This window comes from Chelon labrosus (assembly GCF_963514085.1).
Source record: "Chelon labrosus genome assembly, chromosome: 10".
Classification (NCBI taxonomy): domain Eukaryota; kingdom Metazoa; phylum Chordata; class Actinopteri; order Mugiliformes; family Mugilidae; genus Chelon; species Chelon labrosus.
Window position 1 is genome coordinate 9,461,382 of NC_140360.1, and position 16,475 is coordinate 9,477,856.

General features: G+C 43.8%; 1 protein-coding gene across 2 annotated transcripts in view; it reads right to left on the reverse strand.

Annotated features, from left to right (window-relative positions):
* Positions 1-16,475, reverse strand: part of LOC311494185 (thymocyte selection-associated high mobility group box protein TOX-like) — a 74,111-nt gene that overhangs the window by 30,010 nt on the left and 27,626 nt on the right. For both annotated transcript variants that reach the window (XM_084553097.1, XM_084553096.1), the window contains one exon: positions 8,840-8,899. In XM_084553097.1, the coding sequence (XP_084409223.1) occupies positions 8,840-8,899 (60 nt within the window). The remainder of the gene's footprint in view (positions 1-8,839; positions 8,900-16,475) is intronic.

The following is a 16,475-nucleotide window of genomic DNA, read 5'->3' on the forward strand; positions in this document are numbered from 1 at the left end:
AGCAGACAGTGTAGTACAATAGAAGGAGAACGGAATTGCACAGCCACCGGGATGACTGACAGAAAGACAGAACTGGGATAAGTGAAGTGTGTGTGTGTGTGTATGGTCGGGGAGAGGAGGGGGGGCATTTCACCACGTCCGATAGGAGCTCAGGGTCATAGGTAACGTCCGTCACTAAAGGACAGGTGGGCTGTGGTGAGCTTCAGCCAATGGCAAAGGAGGGAGCTAACCTCTTTCCCTGCTCCCCCATGCACTGGTAATTCTCTCAAATGTCACATCAAAATGGATCTCATTTAGGCGGGTAAAAAGGACCTGACTCTCCATTGCAGATGTGGGTGGACCCGTACTGGATTGTGCATGAACTCTAAAAACATGGCAGCAAAGGAAGCATTTTGTAAAGGTGTGAAAAGAGGCCACGTGCCGAACATTTATGTCAGTTCAATTTAAGAGGAAGAAAAAAAGAAAAAAAAAAAAAGAAATCACTTACAGATCAAAGATGAAGGGTGAAAAAATATCTCTGATCTTTGTGCCGGTTCGGATAGAAGCAGAAAATTCTTTAATATTTTGGACAAAGGGAGCAGTACCGAGGTCCCTGCCACATTTCTTATTCTTATTCATTAGAGGGAATCGTATAAATAAATAAAATATGTTGTCTCGTAGTCACTCATCCCCCCCCAAGGGAACATGGAAGCCCCAGTAATCACATATGGCACAATAGCTTGCTCATAATCCCCTTTATTTTTATTTTCATGATGTCACTCTCTTTAAGCCCCTCGCTTTATGAGTCGCAAACGGAGTGGAGAGGAGAGAGGAGAGGAGAGGAGGAGCAGAGAGGAGAGGAGAAGAGAGGAGAGGAAAAAGCAAGGGAGGGGGTGAAAACAAATGATGTGGATCCCTCATTGTTCTTTCTCTATGCCCTCATTCCAGTCAGGGCAATAAGAGAACATTGTGATTTACTGTCAGTGAAGCGCAAGAGTGCATCAGAGAGAATCCACTGCGGCAGGGGCCATTAAAATAGATTTAACTTCCCACAGTATTAGGCCAGATGTCTACACTTCTATTATATTTCAATCAGCCATGACCTTGGTCTCCATATGATGAGAAAGATCACTTGGAGAGAGGGGAAAGGGAGAGGGGAAAATGCATGCGGAAAACCAATAGAAATATCAAACTACTTAGTCCCACTAAATCCCTGCGCTCCGTTGTGCTGCATACACAGAGAGAGAGAGAGAGAAAGAGAGAGAAAGAGAGAGAGAGGCCGGGACCGAAATAGAGCCAAGGTTTCAAGTTCTCTTGAAAGAGTGTATGAATCATTGAGTGCACTCTTGCCGCTGATAAGTTGCTGTTTTGGGGGGGGAGTGCTGCTTTTCTGCAGGGCATGTGTTTGAGGAAGAAACCGAGGGAGTATGCCAAAAAAGAGTGGGACACACTGGGTCGTTTTGATGCTCCGCGAAGCATCTGATATCACACGACGATAGGAATCTGTTCACGTTCTTCTTATATGAAGGGAAATGTCAACTTTTGACACCATCCCTGACCCACCTCTACGAACGTCTCCTCCATGCTGCCGTTCCTTTAGTCTCTGTTAACGTCTTTCTGCCGTTAATGAATCACTTTCACATAATTTCTGTAAAGTCCTCTCTCTGCGGCATGTTTCTATCCAGTCTAGCTCTATTAATGCAGAGCAGAGGTCAATGCTTGTTCTATTTCAGAGGCCGATTGTAATTGGAATTATTGGCTGACATGCACTGACCTACATAGAGAACTACCAATCCCTGCTCACAACTGCAACAACCTCTCCTAGCATGGGTGTGGATGCGCCTCTGATGCTCCTCCGCTATTGTTGCTCGGATTTCGATTGCCCCAGCGCCGGCTGAGAGTTGAAAAAAACAGTTTCCAGCCTGAATTTGTGATCGTGAAATTCTGCGCTCTCCCGAAAAAATTTAAATAAACGCCGAACAACATGTACCTCCACTTCATTGTGGCGACCTTGCCGGCGGCTGTGCGCTGCCTCAAAGAAGAAGCGAGATGTGTGTTGGCGTTTTCAGAACCCCAGTTTGCCTTTTTTATTTTATTTTATTATTTATTTTTTTCATTCGTTGTCTCAAATGTCCCCCTTTCTTTTCTTTGCAGGGAAAGAATGCAAGGATGGAGGACAGAAAGAGAAGCGCATTCACCGAAGTATAAGGGGATGGTTGGTGCAAAGTGAGGAGAGTGTTGCGGCTGCGGTAGTGGTGGTGGTGGGGGTATAATAGTGCACTGTGAGTCACTATTAAGTAACGGCGCCTTTTCACATCAGCATCGCCCACATCGGGTGCACGGTGCCAGGGTGTACTGAGGTGTCTCTGACTCAGAGAGAGAGAGAGAAAGAGGGAGAGAGACACAAAGATAGAGGAGGAGAGAGGGAGGGTGAGCTGGTCCAACGGGCCTAACAACATCTGGATTTCCACTAATGCTTGGTTCATGAAATGTCATCAGGTCAGCTACTCTTAAAAGAAATATCTCTTTATTTTGTCTGGGGGAATGGTAAAAAAACACAACCCTGGCTCTAAAAGATAAGACAGTCTGTCTTTATTTAACTCAATTAATGGTTTAATCAGCTCTCTATCGTGTTTTTGTGGTTGTAGTTTTAAGGGGGATTTGTATCCAACTATTCCGGTTAGCAAAGCTAAACTGTCTCGTGGCTTTAGCACTTTGTTTACTGCAGATGTTACTGTGGTATCAATCTTCTCATATAATTCTAGACAATTAGTCAGAAAAGCAGCTGGCATATGTCCCAGCATGCATTGCTAAAAATTTCCTGGAAAGTCTTCCTTTGTCATTTCTCGGCATTGACCTTTTTTTGCAGAAAATGAGACGATTGGACAAGCTGGGATAGCCTCACAGCGACCTTTCACGGGACAAGCGGTTACAGAAGATGAAGTTAGGTGATTTTTGTCTCTGATCAGAGTGAAGAAAATGTCCACTTCAACCACTGTTTGTCTTTTAAAAGTTCCATTCTTTGCAAAGGGACTGATTCTGATATGAGTGCGTCTGCTAGCAGTGTGTTATGGTGTGTGTCAGACTTTAAACTGCTTTAAAAAATAAAATTAAACTCTGCTATTAGCTAAAAATGCCTAAGTTTGACATTAGGAAATGATTGACAAGTAACTCACTTAGCTCCAAATTTTAAAGACACTAAGACACTTTACTTGATGTGCTACGTATCATTACTTTGTTTTTGCTTTCGCTGCATCTTCTTGGATTAAAACGTACTGTCAACAAGGCTTCACTGAGCTGAGCTGAGAAAGTGGGTCTGGGTGTACGGAGTTTAGCTGATGCCTGCGAGAGCCATACATTTTCTGCAGAAAGGGGGGTTGGGCTGGGGTGAAATAACGGAGAAAAGAAGCAGAAAGACAGAGAATGTGGAGGAGTGTTGGAGTCAAGACACACGAAAATAAACCACCAGAGCTGGAGCCTGAAACAGACAGAGACACAAAGATGAGGAGAAAGAGAGAGAGAGCCTGTCTCCAACAAGTTAGGTTTCTATTCTGATCTCGAACCATCAGCCGCTGTTCTCTTACAGCCGGCCAAATCAATAGAGGCGCGCGGCTCAGCACAAGGCACCTGGAAGCAGAAAACACAGTGGCTCGAACAGGCTGAAACTTGCTGCCTCTCTGAAGACCAGTGGACCCGAGCTAAATCTCCTCCAAAGGGATGATACAAAATGACTTCCTCTCTTTCAAACTCCATCTTTAATCAGCTTTTTCATCCAAATATAATCTTCTCCTAATCTGTTCTATATGCACACGCTGCAAAATGAGAGGGGAGTCCGGCTAAAACGTACAAAAATATACTTTAGGCAACAAGTCTGTGCAATTACTCAAAGCGATCAGGCATGATATGAATGCAAATGAGGAAAATGTATGTTCATTATGCAAAACAAGACATTTTGCAAGTGGTTGGAGGAAGCCCTTTTGGCTTGGATATGATCACTTTCACGCAGTATATCTGTAAGTGACATGTTCATAATGGGTGAATAGCAATTTACATTTCATCGCTGAGTCTGAATTTCTTTTTTCTTTCTTTCTAGGATCTGGGTTTATTTCACCCTCAGCTGTGACTTTGTCATTTTTCAGTCGGTGCAAAATAAAAGCTGCAGTATTAGTCGTGAAAGCATCTGTTTCTCTCTTTTGGAATATTAAATATGTGGATTTAATAGTTGTTATTGCCGTAAACGACGTCTCTGGATGATCCGGAAGCTGTGAACTCGGGGAATCAGCGCTCAGAGAGCACTGCGTTCGTCTGGAGCCTGCATACTAGAGTGCTTGAAAAAAGTCTGTATTGCTCACAAGAATATTTTCAGTCAATCAGGATAATTGAGATGTTTAATAGTCTTTAATTCAACAAACTATCCCCTTAGTAGCTTTGTGTGTGGGCGGATACAAACAAAGCTGGTCAACAAAATAACCACCCACACAGTTGTTCATAAGCTGGAACCTCAACAGATGAACCAAATGGAAAACATAAATATCATCAAACCGCCTCAGAGCTCCATATGTGCGGCTCGTATGCATATTTCGTACAGAACACATACAGTACTTAAGCCTTGAAAACATCTTGTTTGAATGGACAAATTGTGTCCGAGCATAAAGTTGAACGGCCCCTTTAAAGCTGTTTCTGATTAGCGGTTTTTCTCTTTTTAAAAGCCCGAGATGTTATGTGTAAGGCAATCTTCTGGCTGTGTCAAACTGCTACCTCAGTGTGTACGCCGTTGAAGACCCCGGTCGGCCAAACAAAGGAGTCTCTGTTCTGGCTACATGCACCTTTTTCACAGGCGCACAACATGTAAAGGCTCGGCTGGGCACCTCACCGCAGAGTTAAAGCTCACGTTAAGGCGCACGGGGCGGCCGCTGCTTTCGCAGTGTGCTTGACCAATTGCCACAGTCCTTTTCTTAAAAGGATTAAAAACCTTTACTGCAGAGCTATTCACACAAAATAAAAAGAAAAACCTTATTTTACCAACACAGCTGCTGCATGCTTAAATCCCAATAAAAATTATAAACATATTCAATAAGTAACACAGACATACACGCGGATCAGATTGAAGGCATATATTCAGCTTATTCATTAGACAGTAATCACCGATTCAAATTCATGTAGAAATCATTCCATATTTGAACTCTTTAATTTCTTCTGATTTAACTTCAAAAGCCAAACCATATGTAACCAACCACTGCATACAATTAAGCACAATTAAGGAAAGGATCGAGTCACAGGCGCGGCGAGAAGGCAAGAGTGATGAATTTTGCATGACACATAAAGAAAATGGAGGCATTTCTGGGAAGTGGCCGCTTTGAAGACGTATATATACATATATATGTATATATATATATAGGGTACCCTCTTCGGAGCCTTCACTGTAGTAGCATTCAGTTCGCAGCTAAATTACAAGAAGATGAACAACAGTATGCACAAAAGAAGATTATTATTAGCCAGAAAGTTGCTAAAAACGCCTGTAACATATTCCCAGAGCCAGACGTCACTCCGTTTATTGCACATTTTGTGAAACAAAGAGTCCAAAACCCAGATATATTGGTCTGGAATGTCCAAGGTATCAAGGTCAGTGCTAACAATAAGACTGAAGCTTATGATTATCATTATTATAGCCACAATATATAAAATAATTAAGACAGAAAAAATAACTTGAAAAGGCTGAAACTAAAGAAAACGAATGGCCATGCATTTACTTTGCAGATGTAATATTTTATTAGGAGTTAAGGTGAAAATGTGTGTTGAAAATTCTTTGGCAGCCTTAACTTCTGAGGCGCACATCTTCTCTCTCCTTTCAAATCTCTAAATTAAATGGGTAACCCTTCTTTTTTTTTCTTTGCAGGATCCAAAGCCAAACACTGAACTCTGCGTTCAGGGGGGCTATTCAGAACCGGTGCGTAAGCTTCTATTTGGCGGCACTGACAGAGCATCAACTGCAACTGACATGTTTTGAAAAGCCCAAATTGCCTTATCCACAACACTGCAAACCTGGAGTGGGTGTTGCTGATTGACACATGACCGCGGCAGCAGCCAAACTACAAAGCTGGACATTTATCCCAATTAGCACACGCCCTTGTACACACACACGCACAGTGACATAATTAGGGCAGACCGGGAAGTGTGGCTAACAACGATGGACCTCATAGTCTGTGATGTGTGCTGCGAGTAGACAATAAGCTGCTAAAGCTCCCACTCGACCCCTCATTATAGTCACTCAATCCCAACATCAAAGAAAAGACAACCTCATGGCTATAGGATGATGGTGTGTGCGTCTGCGAGGGTTTATGGGAGCATGTGCGTAGGTTTATGAGTGCGTCAGTGTGTGTTTAGGTGCACGTACATATGTTCCTGTTCATCAGTCTTTGCAAGGCCCAATTTAAATTTTACACCAAGAGAGTAAGCACATTTTTGGAAAGTGAGGACATCTCGGCCGGTCTTCACTTCTTCAAAGGAGTGTTGGGGGTTTATGACTTTATTTTATGGTTAGTGTTATAATTAGATTCATTTAAAAGAGTCAGTCATACAAATGTGCAGACAAATGTGGTTGCGGTGTTTTGTCGTGCTTCAACATTTAAGGAAGCATAACTTTGTTTAGTTACCATTGTGGTGGTTTGGTAGTTGAAGTTACTGCAAGCTGCAACCATAGACTGTAAATAAAGAAAGTGAAGTCAAACCAAGTAGAGCTGTCCCTGGTGACTGGCTGCAGTATGGGTCATAAGCTCCACCTCCTCCATGTTAGTGAATGGGACTACTAAAACAATGAAGTACACAGCAAATAATTTTCTTTTTACGATGGTTTCCAGTTATTTTAGGTAGTTAATATAATACTGATGCATGGTCAAGTTTGCATTTTTCTGATTGTTCGTTATTTGACGTTACAGAAACAGGAACTGGTGGAGGTAGAGCAGAGCGCAGTATTAATTAAACGAGGAGGAAGTGTGGGTGGGTCATCGCTAATACAGCTAAGACGTGGATCCACTCTCGGACCATACTGTGCAGACTCTGGCTCCAAACTAGCAACATGGTGCTCGTCAGTATCCCCAGGGAAATAGCGTCAGTTTGGCCAATGCAAGGAAGTGGGGACGCATTGTCCATATTTATATACAGTCTATGCTAAAAACTGCAGTTGTCCATTTGGCAAATTGAGGCGGACTTGAAACTTTGACTTGACTGAAAGGTTCATCTTGAGAGCAGAAATAAAAATGTTCACAGTGTTTTTGGTCTCTGTTGGTCTCTATTGAAGTTATGCATAATGTAAGGCGTGGCACTTTTGACTGACATTTGCATGCTATGACAGGTCGCTGGTTGTCTGCCTTGGTGTCACTTGGGCTGCACCTGGTTGTCCATTTTTTAAAATCTTTTGCAATTGGCAGAAGCACTTAGATGGCAAATACCAGTGCCACCCACACTGAGATTCAAAACCGCACTTCGGAAATCCTATGAGTGATGTCACAGGGGGCTCGCTCATCTTCAGATATAGTCAATGACACATAAATGAAGCGATCTCAAAATCTCAACATGTAGTGATGAACTGATTGATTCTTTTATTTTACGACTAGGGTTCGGTAGTTGAGATGTTTGAGACGATTACATGGAGAGTCACACTTATAAGGGACTGCCTTACATCAATATGCGTCCTCACAAGTGTATGCAAGCGAGCGAAATCACACTTCAACCTGCACATGTGCTCATGACTTATGAATAACTTTGTGTCAGAAAACGTGTCATTTCCTTTTACAGTAAATGTGTGCGTGTTTGTGTGAAAAAGAGAGAGAGAGAGAGAGGTGGCGCGTGGGAGTTTCTGCGCCTCTGCGTCCTTGGCCTTCTGTGTTTTGTCCAGCGACTTATGCGGCGAGGAGCTAATTGACGTGGGCCGTCCACCTCGCCGCGTTTTGTCAGAACGCAAGCACTCTGCTGCTGGATCAACAAATCCTGGAGCTCCAAAAATTCCGCCATATGTCCGGCCATGTGTTCCCATCGACCAGCTGGGAGCACTCAGCGCTGTTCCTGTCTAACTCGCTGACTGTGTGACTGGGACCGCGGCGCTCCACGCTGGGACCTGTGCTTCGACGAGCTCGGAGCGGAGAAATGTTTCCCGCCGGGTTAGCCGTGAGGGACGTGTCTGACGCAGAGCGCTGACATGTCACCACTGCTGTCAGTGCTGATGGTTTAATCCCTCTGATGTTAAAGATATATGTTAATGTACTTTGGATAAAGTCAGCTATCAAAAGGCACGTGTTTCGTCGTAGAGGATAAAGGGATACTTTGGCTTATGAGGCATTAAATGTTTTTCTTCTTAGTGAAAGAGGGTCAAACCTTTTTTCGACTGATGTTCTTTTCAAGGATGCACGTACAAATAACTCATTTAGTATTTGGATCAGCTGCTCTGACACAAATCATCAGTTGCTCTTATAGTTGTTTTTTTTTATCAAACTCTTAAGCATGAGATCTTGCAAAAGATGCCAATGTAAAGATTTAAATTGTGCATACTTTTACATATTAAGCACTCAGTAGTTAATAAATGCAGTGTTGAATGGTGCCACAACACTGTGACGCATGTTTTCCTCTCATATTAACCAGGAAGAATCCATTTTCCAGTGTTACCTGTCGCTGCCGCTATTTACAACCTACACTGTCTTTACTGGTAAATGCGCTGTATACATTCAAACATTTTCCAGCATAAACCCAAACACGCTGTATATATATATACAGTACATCTATAAACACTTCTTGTTAAATGGTGACACACCGCACATTGTTTATTCAAGGCTGTGGGGTTTATAGGAAAAGACGTTGGCTGTCTTACCTGGTTTGGCGACCGAAACTCTTGGTTATTGTCATTCATGTACATGTTGTCACCATCAAACTGTGGATAGAAACAGAAAGGAGAAATAAACATGGCGTGCAAGACGTGGTTTTGTGAAAGAAAAAAAAAAATAATAATAATGTTGGGGGGTCGGGGAGGAGTTGTGAAGAGGAAAAGCTCTTTACGGGTGGCCTGAAGTGTGAGACTAATGACTTTGTCACTTTGGTTAAACCTCGTGGTGGCATGGCAGCGTGGGTAATTACTGTTCGTCAGCGGGCCGGTAATTAGGCTACATGAGCACAGTGACGAGAGATGGGCTTTTCCCTGTGGGCGCTGCTGTGTGTGTGTGTGTGTGAGAATGAGTGTGAATGAATCTGCGAGTGCACAGTGCCTGTCTTTGAGGCTGTGTGGGGGTGTGTGTGTGTGCATGCGGCGCGCGGCGAGGGCATGCTGTGTCTTCAGCGTTGAGCTAATCAGGCAATGAAAGATCACTTGCTGCAGGTGCCAAAACACCGCTTCGCAACGGGTCGGGGCTCGCGTAACAACAAGTGACCCCTGACCCCCAAGGGTGCCGGGGAAACAACACCGGATCACCAGTTGAGCGCTACGTGCAACATGCTAGCTGTGATGTTACTGAGCTAAATCCCTCAAGAATTCCCCTGAGAGAGATCCGCTTTGAGAGTGCAACAAATGAAGTAAGAAAAAAAAACACAACAACACACATTCTGCTTTTAGCTCCAGAGAAAATGAGATTCTGCCCCACAAACGGCTCAGTGACTGAACCTGTGCGGTGTCAAGGTGACTGAGAAACTGCTACCATGTTAAGAAGAGCTGGATTGTGAAATGCCCTTGGTTTTCCAAAGACATCAAGGTTTGTCATGCCATACTTGCAGCAAATGGAACAAACCTTGACTAGACTGGATAATAACGGTCATGAGCGCGGCACGCACGCAGAAACCCAATCTGTCAAATAAAGCCGCCTTTTTTTGTTTGCTGACTGAGGTCATTCGTTGTAATATCAATGGACAGAAGACCCAGGAACAGAGAGCAGAAGCGACGTGATCAAACCAGACAGGCCTCCATGTCAAATTACCCAGATGTGAAGATACGGGGGAGAAGGGGGGCCATTTTCATTTGGGGTGGTCTGCTCTGTGCCGACGGAGAAAGCGACCAAAGATAAACAAACACTGGATATGGAGTGAACACAAATGGATCATAAGATATACCTGCTGAAAACAATGAGCAAATAGGTAGACTAATGGACGGAAATGGGCAGAATTCCTTTGGGGGGCTGGGGTGGGGGTGGAGGGGTCTAATATCTACACTGGTAGATGGGAAAAAAGTCGAAGTAGCTAAATGAGCATGTGAGTGGCGAGAAAGAGAAATTACTGTACATTATTGGAGGAGAAAGGCCGGGGGAATGAGCGCCTGCCTCGGGGCAATGGTTGGTCAACGATGCATACAGCGGAGGCGCTAGTGAGGATTCACTTGGTTATTCTAATGATTACATTTACTTTCAACCACGAAATGCAAAAAACGAGACAAGAGCTGCCTATACACGGCATTTAAGCCTCATTCACGCCTCGCATGATCGATCCAAAAACCCTTAGACACGCAGCAAATAAGCCATGTTTATTTCAAGGAATGCAGACTAATTGTTTGAGCTACGTGCTGGCGATAAAGACGCAGATTTGTTTAATCAAGCATTGGGGGTGTTTATCACCGGACTAAGCTCTCTGAGAGGGCCACGGCGATGTTGACCTTGGTGACATATCTGCAATAAACTCAACACTCCTCACATGAAAGCCTCTCGTCCTCGCCTAACTGAGCAATTTCATTCCATTGAAATCCACTTTGATATCACTGGTGACGCGAAGCTATTCTGAGAGCTTCTTTAGGATAAGATTCTCTCGGGTGAAGAGAGTCGCCGTAGTCGCCCGAACAAAGCCGCCTCCACCACCACCTCAACGCGGACGGATCTCAGCTAATTTTGCAGGCTGAATTCTTCCAGTGCAAAACCTTAAGTCTGCACTAAAGGAGGAAATTAAGTGAGATAATGCTCATCTTCACCAACTACACCTGCAATGTGATATTCGCCAAAAAAAGAAAACTCCAAAACATGCCTAGAAAGGTCAGCCATTTTGTGCTTCAACATGGCTGCCCATATATTGTAAATGTAAAGCTCTTTTCTCTTGCTCTTCCCTCGACAGCTCTCCTTTGCACTTCCTCGCTCTCCCACTTAAAATGCCAATTTATCCCCAGCTCAATGCTATCAGCTCAGCCATTACTCCGCATATGATGCAGAAGTCATTTTCTCCTTTATTCCTTTTCTTTTCTTCTCTTCATCTTCCTCTTTTCCCTCAATCTCCCCCCCCCCCCTTCTTTTTCACGGTTTCTCACCTCCTCGTTGTTTCTTTCTCTCTCTTCTCTGTTAGCTTTCCCCGTGTTCCCATCATCCCCATCCCTCTCTTTCCGTGTTACAACCTCCCCACTTCTACTTGTCTATCTCCCTCCCTTACCCCCTCTTTCCCCCTCTTTCCTCTCTTTCTTCAGCAGGCCTGGCATCGCTTTCTCATCGGCAGTCTAATTGGGCATTCTGCCTGTGACAAGGGCCTCATTAAGCAGTAATTACACACATGTTGTTTTCGGCAAACATCTCTATTTGGATTGCTTTGCATGGTAATTGTTCAGCAGGGACCACTGCTCGCGATGTTTCCCTCCGTGACACACGTGGTGCTGGTAGAGAGGAATAAAAACATGGAGAAGAAGGAGGGTAAAGAGGCAAGGGAGGGGTAAAAACTGAGAGGGGAGGGGGGGTGGATGTGAGAACTGAGGAAAATAATAATGGCTTGTGGAGGAGAGACAAATTGAGAAATAAAGAATGCATACATGAGAGAGAAGGAGGACGAGGGTAACACGGAGGCATAAAACAGACAGACTAAAACGACGAGGCAGTAAATGGAGAAAGACAATGAATAAATGACAAAAAGGGGGGAAGACGAGATTCAGTGTGAGGGGAGAACGAGGTGGAGAGAGAGCGTGAAAAAGAAAAAGACGCAGAGAATGAGCAAATGAGGAAAAGACGTGAGAAAAAGTGAAAGACAGTGACACAGAAAGACAGAGACACAGAGAGAGAGAGAGAGAGAGTCCCAGAACTAGGTCATGCCTTGCAATCATCGACAAAGCTGAGCGTTTCAAAAATAATGAAGCCACAAGGTGGAAGTAACACTAACTAGCATATCCAGGGAAAACATGTAATATTTACACTGCGCTAATGGTGCAACACAATGCCGGGATCTTTTCATCTCGGACTGCGCCGTGGAGGCCGCTGACGGCAGGATTGGAGGCAAAATTACAGGACTACGCCGAAGATTGTTTTTGACCGACGGACAATTCATATAAGCTCCTTGCTAAGCCTTTGAGGCAACATCTGTTTGCGAAGAGGGCCAGGCGAAGATCAAGTGCATGTGTGCGTTTGTGTCGTCCGGTCATTAGAGAGAAAGCTATAGGAAAGCATTTATCAAGCCCGCAATAAATAGAAATATTAGTTTCTGTGAACTTACATAGCTGCAGCGATCTATATGAAATACAAAAACACATCTTGTATTATGCGTCTGTGAGCTTTGGGTCACTGGTTTCGACGCCTTGGGCGAGCACCTTAAAGTCCCCCAAAATGCTCCCTGGGCGCCTTGCATGGAAGCTCTCTTGGATAAAAGCAGTCTACAAATTCCTTGTATGTGTGCAGATATACAGTGCACGTGGCAAATAGAGCTGATCTGATATTAATAACCGCGCTGCATTTCAGATTTATTTATAAAACACTTGATCACAAGCTTTCCTCAAAGGGCTTTAGAAGTGGTGAGAAGTATATACGTTATTGACATTGGTATCGGGGCTTGTGTTTGATTGGTGCTTTGTGCATTTTCTCCGCATGCTACCTTCTTTTCAGCTATGTTTTAGAGCGAGAGGTGGAGATCGCACTTCTTACTCCACTGCATTTATGTGACACATATAGTTGCTTTACTGCAGATTGAGGTTTTACACGCAGCTTATAGCACGCACATAGCTTAAAATCTATCTAAGGCAGGTGTGATGCTAAAATGCCGCTTAGATTTTGAATTCAATGCACATCTTCACATGATTTTTCATAGGGACAGCAGCGCTTCTATCTTCCGACACTGCCTTTCTACAATCAACGTTCAAGAAGACCACCGCCACGTACCGCTTGCAAAAAGCGCAACACAACACAAAGCATCGCGCCGAGGAACGACCACAACAAACTTTTTGAACTTTTCAATTAATAAAGGAGGAATCTATAAGCGGAATATGTAATACTTGTGACTTTAAAAGCCTTTGCCAGTGCACCAAGCCTCTAAAAATAATTCTCTCACCGAGCGGAATTAATAAGCCCAGAACAGTACACAGCCATTCTGTGAAGAAAGGGGTGTGGTGGAGGGAGGGTGGTGGTGGTGGAGGGGGGGCTCATGCAATATGTATGCCTGTTTGAGCACCCTTCTTCCTCATCTTCCCCCTCTTCTCTTTATTTCCCTTTTTATATCTCTCTCTCTCTCTCTCCCTCTCTCTCTCTCCCTCTCCAGTCCTCTGTTCAATTAAGCTGTAGGAGCGACCTAACAAACCCCAACCTGAGACAATGTGCCACTGAATTTTGATGTTGCCCAACTTGTCACTGCTGGTTCAAAGCCGGGAGAGGATGAGAGAGACAGACAGACAGACAGGAGACTGGATGAGACACACAGGAAGACCCCTCCACACACACACAAACGCACATATATACTTAAAAGGAGTGGAAGAGCGAAAGACAAGAGGGTGAGAATAAAAAAGAGACAGGATGGAAAATAGAATGAAAGAAAGAAAGAAAGAAAGAAAGAAAGAAAGAAAGAAGCAGATTTTCAGTTGCATGGGAGGAGGAGAGAAAAAGAGAGAGCAGAGACTATAGTAACAATTCTGGTGTTGCACCACGCCCCAAGCAAACAATGAACATGGGCAAACAATGAACATGGCACACACACACACACACATGCACGCACACAAACACATGCACACACACACACAAAGCCCATAAAAAGCACAGCCTGTGGCCATGGCGACACATGCTCTGTTGTCGTTAGATAAGGGAAACAGGGCCTCTTCCTGGGTGTGAGAGTTTGATCCTCACACACAAACACACTAAGCACACTGCACCCACACTACATACGAACACCCAGCTGCTGCAGCAGGCACTGGGGTCACATCCAACAACACCGAGCATCTTATAATGTCCCCGCCTTTATCGGTCGCGTGGTTCATTTTCATATGCAAAACCCGGGCTATGTTTATCTGGACACACAGGACTCTGGTCAGTGGAGAACATAGACAGCTTGGTCAGATATTGACAAGATACAGGAAGCAGCTTCCTGTCTCTCTCTCTCAGTTGGATTTAGATGGAATGCTGTTTGGGGTTTTCTGGCTTAGTGCCATCCTAGCTAGAAGTAGAGGACATGAACGGGTGTAATGTTGCATTCCTCAAAGCACAAGCTGCTCCACCTCGCCGGTCGGTTATATTAAAGAAATGTTTAGTTGTATTGTCATGATGATGAAGTGATCTATCTCATCACATATAATGAGATAAACCTCACCGGGGAAACGCACATACAAACACACGACACCACAGAAACAAAAAACCCCCTTTAAAAAAAAACAATACAAGAGTAAGCCACTTCCGACTCCATCTATGCATTTGGACGTGTAAAGATTAAAAAAAAAAAAAAAAGCAGACTGCTGCTTCCATTCATCCTCTTTGCTGTTGCTCTGGAGAGACCACAAAACAGAGCCAACAGTCAGAAGCAGAGGTGGTGAGAGATGGGAGGGCAGATTGCGAGCGTTGGTGCTAAATAAGGTTTTGTTTCCACCGTGAACTTGGGTTCACTCTGACTTAGTGAGTTCACGGCGGGATAAAAATCTAAACGGCGATGGTGACGCTCAGCGGTTCACACCGTTTCAACGGCAACCGCAGGTCAATGGCGTTAAGTACGTGATGAGATTTTCAGTTTTCATTCTGTTTTGTTTTTCGGCGATCAAAATGACATCATAAAGCAGTGAGATATGATTTCTGTATAAATGCAATAACTCGGTAACAAAAACACAAAAACCATTATATCAATCATTATTGTCTCATATTGTTCTGTGATGATAATACTGGTTGTGCATAATCATCATTTTGATTTTAACAACAGATCAGAAGGCAACATGTCGCTGCTCAAAGCGTAAAACCTGCATAGAGTTCCCCCCAGTACTCAAGTGAGTACTTAGATATTTATGCTCATTGCTTTAGTTTAGTTGTGGCAACTTTTCTACCACAGCATTAGAGAAAAACCTAAAGTGTTTAGCAGTGAAAAGGTGGAGAACAAAATAGAGCTATGAGTCAACATTCATAAGTTGAACCAGAAACAGACACAAGATAACTATGCACCCTTAACTTAACTTTGTTTTGCTTGTTTTATAAGAATCCAAGAGGCCAAAACATTTGTTTCTGTAGATCTGAGATCAACAGTCAACTGCTTTTGCATAAAATTATGCGTGCGCAGCTTTAGGTCAAAGGTTTTCTGTCTGTTGAGGTTGTTGCAAGAAACTCCATTGTCTCAAAAACGATGTGAAGACAGTTTGTATCATCTGTATCATCAGTTAGTCTGTGCAGCAACTAGAGCAGAGTGCAAAACAGGTCACAACCAAGAAGTGAGCCACGTGCGACGCTATGTGCAAAGGTATAACAGAAGAAAATATGTCAGACCGAGGTGCAACCCACATGGCCTTCCCTCATCCTGCTGTGGTGTCCGTCAACGGCCTGCCTGCTAACCAGTACTGGGAAACACCTTCTTAGCATCAAGCACAATAGCATCACATGCAATTAGCACCTAGCCCCAGCAGGTGTTGCAGAGCTATACTTAACAGCAGGGCCGCTGCTAGCAGGAAAGTAGTTATCCCACCAGTCTACCTGACACTTAACACTGTCTGGTATGAGAACGTGTATGTGTGTATTTGCGCGTTTCCGTGCACAATGTGTGTGTCCGTACAGTACTGTATGTGGATGGTTCTACGTGAGTCTAAGCGAGTGAGGTTTCTCTGGCAGCACGAGAGGATGCAGAGCACAAGCCACTTTTAACTGACTGGGGTAAACAGTGATGAGAAAAGATAAAGGGCAGAGTGAATGTCACATTACCCCAGCCCTTTGCCTCTGCTCACCGCAGCATCAGATAACTGCAGCAGGAAAAAAAAAAAAAAACTCTGGTTTCCTCTAGCATATAATTGGTTATCTCATTGCAATCTACTGCTCTCTTGCCTCTGCAGAGAATAAAGTATGAAAGAGCAAAGAGAGAAGAAGAAGAAAAAAAAAAGTTTGACTGTTCTGGCAGCGACTGAAATAAATCATTGCGAGAATAGGAAACGCATCAGTCTATTTCCATGTGTGTCAACGTGCCATAGACCTATATATGCAGCACAAAACAGAAATGAACAGAGAGAACTACTGTTAGCGGTGGTGTGCTCATTTTCAATCTACTAGTAATTATTAACTAACACTGCCTACATTGATTAAGACAAAACACGCTTCACAGTTTACTAAATAGGGAAGTGTGCTTCA